Here is a 10,383-nt window from a genome sequence, read left to right as displayed (position 1 = left end):
CTGCACTGTGTAGGATTACATTTTTTGGGTGTCAAATGTAAGCACAGATATTCAGTAATTTTATGGATCATCATTACAAATGAATATAATTAATTGTCTGCATATCATTATTTTCAAAAATACTGTGTGTTTTTTGCTCTCTTGAACAAGGTATGTAACAACCTTTTTTATATAATGTTTTACATTATATTATGTATATTTTGTTATTTTGTTATGCTATGTATTTTGTTATGTAAGTCAGCCCCAATTAGGGTATTTAATACACTTCAGATAGAAAGAAACGTTATATACCTTACATTTCCCATTAAATTAACGAGGCACCAGTATGTCTGGTGTTTAACACTCTAGACAATACAATGCTCAATATGGCTACAGACAAAAGGTTACAGTGGCTTCAGAAAGTATTGAACACCACAGAACCCCCATGTGGAGAGACCTGAAGATGGCAGTTCACAGATGTTCCCCATGCAATCTGACAGAGCTCGAGAGGATCTGCCAGGAAGAGTGGCAGAAGCTGCCCACATCCAGGGTCTGTTTTCTGAAGCTGCTGTCTGTAAGGGACAGTATCATGAGCAAAACAAAGCATCCCAAGAATGATTAATACAGAGTGTCTGGGTTAATTCCACGTGATGTTCCTCACTCATTCAAACCCCTCATCTGCTCTTTGTCTTCTGAACTGTTTCTGAAATTGAATTGATTGGTCGAGGTGGTAAAGATTACTGATAATTACGCAAGCACAGTATATATCATCTCCATTGATATAAAGAAAGTTGCATATGAATGCACTGCCCTACACTGTGAGACATTAAAACTATCCCTCCTTTAGGAATATATCCCTCCAAGACCAGAGTAAATGGCTCTCAAAGTAATCAAGCATCAGCTTGTTTGGATAAAAGTTCAAATAGTTTTAATTGCCGCACTGTTATTTACACTGCCAAAATTAGCTTTAGTGACCAATTATGTTTAGCCTCGCTTGTGATCTAATTGGAGTTGGTCTGATTAAGCAGCCCATGTTCTCTGTTTGATTGTTTCTTGGGGGACTGCAGCACTCATTGATTTCCCCTTAGCAGGACGCAGTCTCTCATTAGGTGCTTGCAGCCAATGAGCCTGCTTAATGAGCTTGTTAGTTTAGGCCTGGTCACCAAGCATTACACCTGTGTTTCCACTGTGTCCTTCCATAAACAAATCTTTACCCCCCCTTACTTTGTCCTGCATCTCCTTGTAGACCTTTAAAATAGACAAAAAATTATATGTGCTGCATTAATTCATATCTACAGGCGCTGTGTAGAAATCCCAGTCTCATTCAGTTCAGTTGCATTTACCGAGACAGTTTCCTTCTAGAAAGATTCATGTTCATTTTCAGCTCCCCTTATTGGTATTTATACAGTACTACTGCATAAGATCATGGGTATTGTGAAATAAAATCTCAGCTCTTATTGGCTCTAATGTTTCAAACCATGCAGACGATGACAAGGATAATCAGTTGTTTGTCATTCATCACTCATGACGTATTTAAGCCAAATGCCCATACCGAATGAAAGCACCTATTAATTCTATATAAAGTAATGATAGTGATATGTTATTTCACATGAAGCCTAAGTGTCACAAAATAGTGCTGACAAAGTCAAGAGAAAGGAAATCACTGTGGAGTGCTCTTCATTATTCAAATTGTGTGGTAATGCAGGTCTCCATAATGCCTGTAATTGCCTCACGAATGTTCTGTACATGGTTTTTATGCGGCCATCAGCAGACTGCCTGGATAATGACGGCGAGTCCAGTGGCTATTTGCAACTGTGCTCAAGTGTGCTTGCTCCTGTTGTTTTCCTGCCATGAAAATTCTTTGTGTGTGTACAACACTGGGAGTTATTAACGGGCCCTACAGCCCTTTGTATCAAATCCCCTGCCATCCTGATTTTTATGTGATGCAATTACAGGAGATGAAGGATGATGAGAAAGCAGCTCTTGCAGTCTGCAGTTTGAGAGGGAACCGTTCTGATTGTGTTCTACGGCAGGGGCTCGAATGTAGTCCTTGAAGTCCCTAATGAAGTACATGTATACTCTGTGTAGACAATTATGACTGTAAACACAGGGTGATAGTATCTTATGTATTATTCTTTGGTAAAGGTTCTGATTTTGTGCATTAATATTATTACAGTCCTTAAAGAAATTTGCAAAACCCAGACAAATTAGTTTTTCATGCAATCATTAAAACTGGGGCCTAGTTGATTTTTTAAATTTATTTTTTCAAATTATGGAGAATTTGCATAGAAAAGTGTATGTAGTTCTCCATATGTTTCAGTTTCCAATGGGCAGCAGTTAAAATGCCTTTTAATTCAGAGAATGAACAGAATTTTCATAAACTCAGTTTTGAATATTTTAATTTGTCCTTGTTTAAAAGGATTTTTTTCTGCTGAAAAAAGAGCTAACATTTCAGAACCCAGAGCTGAGGACCAAACCATTTTAAAGCAAGTTTCATGAGGCAGAACAGAGTTTAAAATAGGCCCTCTTTTCCATAAAACTTTGCTCACACTGAAATTTATGCTCATACAATTTATGAAAACTAGGGAAAGCTTTGTAAATCAATTTTGCAAATCAACCTGCACCATTCAGTTTCAGTTTCAGATTGGTGCATTATTTTAGTCAACAGTGTTTGTGGAAAATGGAACTGAGCAAATTAAGAGCTGGCTTCAGCATTCATGTGCATCAAATGTGCATACTTGCAGGTCCTAATGATGACATTTCCTCTGTCTTCACTTCAAACCTAGTATGAGATTTGACACTAACAGGACACACTGCTGCACCCAGCAGCATTGGAGGATGGGCAACGTGAAAGCAAAGATAAATATAATCATGATAATGATAATCGTAATCATAAAGCACTTCTATTATTTTTATATTTGCCATTTGTTTTTACAAATCCATTGCAACCTGAACAAATTATTTTTGTTTGAGTGGGATAACATTTCTCTCACACTTCTTTTTTGCTCATTTTCAGTTACACATTCCATCATGATAAATATAAAGAGAAACGATAAATTATTTTTTGAAATCATAAATTAGAAGACTACTGAACTCATCCTTCTGACAGAACACCTCTGTACGATGTACAATGTAAAATTTGAGTATCATAAGGCTTTAAGCTAACGCCCCCCATGATTTTATTTGTAACCAAATGAGTTTGAGCATGACAATTGCCATCTGCAACAGATACAGCTCACAGTTGGATGGTTAAACACTCCTCAATGACATCCTGTGGCAGGCAGGAGTCATGACAGTAGACACAGAAGAGAGCTGGGGTTGTGACCTTGCATTTGCAGGGAAGATTTTATGGAAGAATTTGTGACACAGGGGGTGCATTAAGTCACAAATTTACAGAACAAGGTTCTGGCATCACAAATTTTCTACTCTATGCAACATACACTTTGTAAACATCAGCCCTGAAATTCTTTGTAATGATTCCAAAGAAGCAACACTTTAATGGCAATTATATTTTGATATGGAAGGTGCCCATTGTTTTAGTGAAAACACAAAAGGAGCAAGAATAGTTAGTTGAATTCATTCTTGGATATGTGAAATTAATATCATACTTTTGTGGTGAAATAACCTGCTGTACAGGCCCATACCAACCATGCATTACGACATGAAAAGTCTATGAATGAATGAACTACATGATCGCTCCTTGATGGGAAACCTATTCAAATTCTGAAATAATAACACCTGTTAAAGTAAACTGTAGGAGAAATGCATTTTACTGGGACAGAGAGGCTTTAGTTTTAAAATGTCTGTTCATAGAATGACATTATAGTATTATTATGTGCAAACACAACCTCATCTCTTTCAAGAACGTCATTCTGAAATTACACTGTTATTTCATTGATGTCTGTGTATGTGGGTGGTTGTCTTCAGCAGTGGTACTATATACATTTATTTCATGATTTCCATCAGAGACTGTTCAGTGCTCAGTGAGAAACCACTAAATAATTTTATATCAAAAGTAAGTGTAAAAAAGTATATGTATATCAAAGGAATTAACACATTAATTATCTGGGATATTCAGTGAAAGGTAAAGAGCAGTTTCCATTTACTCTTCTTAGATTAAAAAGAACATATGGCCCATTCTTTGTCATCAATTATTTTAACAAATGTTAAAATTTAATATGTTGCAGTACATAAAATACAAGGTAAATCCATCAATGACAAAACAGAAATAATGACTCTTCTATTTAATTATTGGAGCTGAATTGAATCCTTGAATAATGAATATCTTTAGCTTGTATGTGTTTAACATAATACAGGGAGGATTATGCATATTCCTTCTGTTTATCTTGGTCTATGCATATATAAGCTTTACACATTTTCTGTACACATGGATGCACTGTAGTATCACTTTGCATCATTACAACTAAAGAATGTATGACTTTTTTGCAATTCATTGCCTCATGAAACACTGCCTGTACTGTGTACAACATTATATATCAAGCTTTCACTGTTGAAACCTTTACTGTGAAGACCTTACTTCCTCTCTTTCTGAACATCTTCAATATACAGTTCCTTATTTCCTTTGTTCGGACACCATAAATAATTGGATTTACTGTGGCGGGGAAAATAATATATAGTACTCCTAAAAATGTATTTACGCCTGTTGGCATGGTGATACCTAGATTATGAGATAAAAATGTCACACTGCCCACTAAGTAGAAGCAAAGCATGACAATCAAGTGCGTGCCACAAGTATGGAAAGCTTTCCACCGATCCTCTGCCGCTTGCAGAACTGCGTTTAAGATGCGGATGTATGAGAAGACAATAACAGAAATATCGATGCCAACAAAAGAAATGATCACTGCCAGTCCCATGACATTGTTTTTTGCAGTGCTGTCACAGGCCAGGCTGACCAGGGCCATGTGATCACAGTAGCAATGCTTAATGACATTTGACCGGCAAAAAGCCAGAGGACGGGCTAGGATAACGAGGGCAGACATTATTGATCCACTCCTTACGAGCATGAAAGCGGCCAGTTTTATGAAGGCGGAAGCATTCATGATGTCTGCGTACCGCAGCGGATTGCAAATGGCTATCAGCCGGTCCAGAGCCATTGCCAAAAGAATGGTGGATTCTACAGAGGAGAAAAAGTGAGTGAAAAACATCTGAGTCAAGCAACCAGCCAAAGAGATTTCATTCAAATCGAACAGAAAGCTCAGTAGCATGTTGGGGACGATGGCTGTAGGGACGACAATGTTGACCATAGCCAAGCCAGATATCAGTATATACATGGGGCTGTGGAGAGACTCGCTGGTCTTTATCACAAAGAGCAGTAATGAGTTTCCTGCCAAACCCAAGATGTATGTTATAAAAAATGGGAAGAAGAGTAAATGTTTGTAGTCGCTGATTTCAGGGAAACCCACAAAAATAAATCTGGTGTAAGAGAAGTTGACCCCTTTGAATTCTTCATTCATGGCACTTTGTAACTACAGTCAGTTCCTTCACCTAAAATTCAAGAAAAAAAGTGAGAAAGCATATTGTTCACAAAAATCAATATGACTTACATACAAAATCAAAAATTGCTTTGCTCCCTTTCCCAAAGACAACATATAGCATACCCATTCATGTTTTCTTACCTGTACTATTTCTCTCTTTCTTTTGTACGTTAGTCATTCAGGTAACATGCAAAGGCCAAACAAGTGAAACCTTTCCGGCCATGTGAAGATTTATAAACAGCAGCAGAGTCCTACTCTCAAAGGACTTCCCACAACACGCCCAATCCACATTGATTGTAGAGGCCAGAAAGATTCCCTTCACACAAGCTTTGGGTATCATTTCCATAAGCACCTCTTTAGTCAGGTAATTACTTATTCAAATCATTTACATATAACATTAGACACACCCTTTGCTCACAATAGACACCTGGAACTCCCACCTCTATACACACACACACACACAAGCGCGCACACACACGCGCACACACACAAGCACACCTTTTACACCTTAAGCAAACAGTGGCACTTTATTTTTTCTGCACTGTACCATTTTTTAATTTTGGCATGCATCGGCTTGTTAATACATTGCCTTTGTGTTCAGTATATGCAAATCTTGTTAGCACAAAATATTTCATACATAATATACAATACATAGTAGTACACTTAACACCTGCAAATGTGATAAAAGCAATCAAACATTACCATTCCCACTGTATCTTCTAATGACTGTATTAACTGAAATAATCTGTCATGAAGTTAATGATTTGGTGAGTATAGCTGATGCTGTAAGAAATACAAATCACCCAGACCTCCCCAAAACATAAAATTGGGATGTCTTGTCATGTGTGTCTTTTAACTTAAGGACTCAACATTGAGTCACCTTTGACGTAACCGAAATGTCAGTATTAATGTGTTACACTAGGTCCTTAAATTTCAAGTTACTGAATGAGTTTTTATTCTCATACTCTTTTTCCCTTGTAGCAACCTACAGGTCTGTGGATTTACCACACGATAAAAGACAAAGATCCCAACTATAAAATACACTAGGAGCAAATGATCTTTACTATCTGCTCATGCCGCATATGCCCTTACACCACTACACAGGCTTAGAGGACTCCCTATTTAGTTCAGTTCTGTTAAGCTGTGTCCATGTTGTGTGTAATTGGTGAAATGACAAAATGAAGGGAACACACACACACACACACAGACGTGTGTAGTCCTCATTAACAACACCCCACAGGATAGCGAGTGCTGCCTGCTGTGGTCACATCAACAGCGACCAGGGTAGGTTTGCTTATTTTTGTACTGCTGTATTCATAAAATCCCCAGGGTGGATGCACAGGCTGGGCCACTAACTGGATGCAGGGATGCACACCTTTCTTCACCTCTGGGTTAATTATCATATAGTTTAAATGTAATTCACCACAATTTGCCATTTTATCTTTCCCAACAGGATGTATCTCTTAGATGTCTCTTAAATAGATGGCAATCTGGTTCTGTGTGCCTATGTCTTTAAACTATTTTGGATTTGAGGTCAATATTACTGACATAGGGGTATCACCTCTAATCATGCTTAACATGGCTGTTTATGAAAAATGTAAAGAATAACTGAACACAACATTCATTTTTTCAGGACAGGAAGGATGGAGATCTGACAGGTTTCAGTGTTAAGTACTGTGGATAGGAAGGCAAGGAGTCAGTTTAACCATCTCAAAGAAGGCCCTATCTGCACTGAAAAATTAAAAAGGCATTATTTTTCTTGATCTGTTTGACTTTCACAATAACTTTCTGACAATACATTGCAGATGTGAAATAGTCTGTGGGATAACTCTGGAGAATCAGAAGAAACAATATAGTTTGGAGTATAGTTTGTGCATAAATTCCCACATAATTGATATATTTAAACAATACTTTCAATCTTACATATCAATCTTATTTAAAACAAAGCTTATTTTTACAATACAAAATAAAGAAACACACTGCTTTGAAATCAATGACACTGAATGCAAAACATAGCTAATTAATTACCTTTTATGTTGTGATTACAGCTGTTTACAGTGGAGACATGAGACTTAAAACATTGCTGTGCTCACAGTGCAATAATGATTATGTCAGGATAACAGATGATCCATTAAAATTAGTTAAAAAAAGTTAATGTAAGATACGTATGAATATGCAGCAACTGATGTTTGTTATTGTTGCAGTATAAATAATTATCATGGGTTTGAATACTAGTTCCATGGCAACTTGACCCCAAATAGAAATTGGAGAATTTATTTTGTGATTGTCCAAGAGTGTGGACAAATGTGTAAATCTGTTAGTCAGGTCCTTAAGCCTTTAACACAGTAGAAAGCAGATCTGATATATTTAAAGATAGTATTGAAAACTATTTGAAGACTTGAAACATAACTTATATTCCTGATTTTCCAAATTTCACTTTTTAAATGTATGTGCCAAATTCCTCAGCAACATCTATTTTTTATTTTACTAACTTCTATGAAGTAAGATGGATTTTTTTGTGTTTACACTTTTTCCACTGTTTTCCATAGGTGCGGCCAAATGTTTAGTCAGACATAATTTGTAAATGTATTTGGGTTCAGTATGAGCATTAACCAGTGTTTTCTCCTGCTTAGTAGATTTCAACAAGTTTATAAGTCCTTGATTTTTTATTTTATAGATATGTCCTTTTGAAACTGCTGTATCATCAAACATTAAGAATTTGATACAATAATATATTCCTTTAATAGAGAACATTTCAGTTAACAAAAGATGCTCTCAAGATGCTATTACAGTGATGGCATAAGAAACAAGGTACACACAACAGACTAAATGCATGACACAGACAGACATCATTATAAATTTCAAGCAGATGATAGGAGGATAGGGGATTTAGGATCAAAATAAAGTAAACAAATAAAAATAAAAAATAAAGTAAAACCTCAAAGATCCATGAAGGCTGTGTTTTTTATGCCAGTTTTAAGAGATGAAAGTATCCGGGGAAATTTTATATGATATAAGAAAGCATTCCATAGGTGTGTGCACATCAGCATAGAATACACCACCTCCCCTTCCATTCAGCCTGGTCCTGGGAGCGGACAACTGGGTAGTGACTCTGGACCTAAGATTATGGGTGGGGACATTTACACCTTTTTACATTTTAATCAACTAAACCATCTTCAAACCAACCTCTGAACTGTACAGTAAGGCATATATTAATAATATTTTAAAAGACAGTTAATTATTCATGAAATAAAAGAATTTCTACTTTGATACTCAGTTAATACTTTTCACATGAATATTATCATTAGCCTTTTACAGGCGCATTGTTCCATCTGTAACTTTAATGTAAAAGAAACCTTTGTGTGTATATACATATATATATATATATATATATATATATATATATTATATATCACAAACCATTCTAGACACATTTTAGCATTTCACCTCACGGAAACTGGGGCAATCTTTCCACATTTCATGACTTTCAGTATCTGTTGTCTAATTTCATTTGTCCTGATACCATAAATCACTGGGTTGAAACAGCTAGGGAAAAGCAAATACATTGTACTGACAAAAACACGGCTGTCAGATGACATATTATTATTTATTCTGTATGAAAGGAACGCCGTCAAGGCAAATATTAAACTCACTGTTATAACGATTATATGCGTAACACAGGTGCTGAGGGCTTTCTGGTGAGATTTCCCAGACTTTAAAACAGAAATGAATATTTTGACATAGGATGCTGTGATGATGAAAAAGTCAGCCGTTGGGATGCTGAGAGCAGCTATGAGTCCTACAATGTTGCTGGTGGATATGTCCCCACAGCCAAGGTTAACCAAAGCCATGTGTTCACAGAAACAGTGATGGATCACGTTGGACAGGCAGTAGGACCGAGATCCGGCCAGGCTGACCATTGCTAAATTTAAAATGGCATTTCTCAACACAGGAGCTATGACGAACTTCAGGAAAGGAGTAACAGCCATAAAGTCATTATAGCGTAAAGGCATGCATATGGCAAAGTAACGATCAAGGGCCATCCATACCAGGAGAGTTGACTGGAATGAGCCAATGAAATGAATATGGAACATCTGCGTCAGACATCCGACCAAAGAGATACCATTCCAATCTAATAAAAAGCTGAGTAGCATATGTGGGACGAAGAATATTGGTAGAATGAAGTCCACAACTGCCATAACCCCAATTAGGATATACATTGGAGAATGCAAAGTCCTTGTTGATGTGATGATAAAGATTAGCATTGAGTTTGCAAAAAGCGATAACAAAAACATGAGGAAAAAAGGGATGAAAAGGAGTCTTCTCCCCTCTTTCAGACCATGAAAGCCCATTAGAATGAAGCTTGTGTGGGAGATATTCCTATCAGGGTATCCCTCCATGCTGCTCAGTTTGGCACGTTCAGAGATTCCTGGATAAGAGAAAACATAGCTAATTTTCATTTTAGAGAATATCAACTGCTACTAATAATACATAACATTGGAAATTTTCCTGATTCTATTCACAGTTTCATCTTCCTTCTAGATCTACATGATTAGTTGATAAGAAATAATAAGGATTGAATGTTTCCATTTTCAGAAATAAATGAATACAATTAAAGCCTTGAAAATCCCATCACACTGTTAAACAGATGTACAACTATATTACACTGTTCATATGAATCTGTTGCTGATAATATAATATGAAGACATTCTTAATAGCGATGTCAGGATTAATTCCCAAATTACTCACACACCAAAAATTTGAATGCAATACATGGAAATGTATATGTTTACTCAATATGAAGAAAGCATTGCCATATTTTGAAGATTGTCTATAGTAGCTATGTAACCTGAAATAGGTTTGTGAAAGACAAAAATACAAAGTGTTTTATTACATATTTCCTTTCTTG

The 10,383-nt window shown here is 36.4% G+C and overlaps 2 protein-coding genes across 2 annotated transcripts; both read right to left on the bottom strand.

The window, feature by feature from the left end:
• Positions 1-4,475: 4,475 nt before the first annotated feature.
• Positions 4,476-5,453, bottom strand: or112-1 (odorant receptor, family A, subfamily 112, member 1). Its single transcript, XM_036537682.1, has one exon. It carries the CDS (start codon positions 5,451-5,453, stop codon positions 4,476-4,478), a length of 978 nt encoding a protein of 325 aa, XP_036393575.1.
• A 3,464-nt stretch (positions 5,454-8,917) lies between these two features.
• Positions 8,918-9,877, bottom strand: LOC118783729 (olfactory receptor 52K2-like). Its single transcript, XM_036537681.1, has one exon. It carries the CDS (start codon positions 9,872-9,874, stop codon positions 8,918-8,920), a length of 957 nt encoding a protein of 318 aa, XP_036393574.1. The 5' UTR covers positions 9,875-9,877.
• Positions 9,878-10,383: the final 506 nt, after the last annotated feature.

This window comes from Megalops cyprinoides, chromosome 9 (genome assembly GCF_013368585.1).
Source record: "Megalops cyprinoides isolate fMegCyp1 chromosome 9, fMegCyp1.pri, whole genome shotgun sequence".
In the NCBI taxonomy this organism is placed as follows: Eukaryota; Metazoa; Chordata; class Actinopteri; order Elopiformes; family Megalopidae; genus Megalops; species Megalops cyprinoides.
Note: the sequence above shows the minus strand (reverse complement) of the source record. Positions and strands in the feature narration are given on the sequence as shown.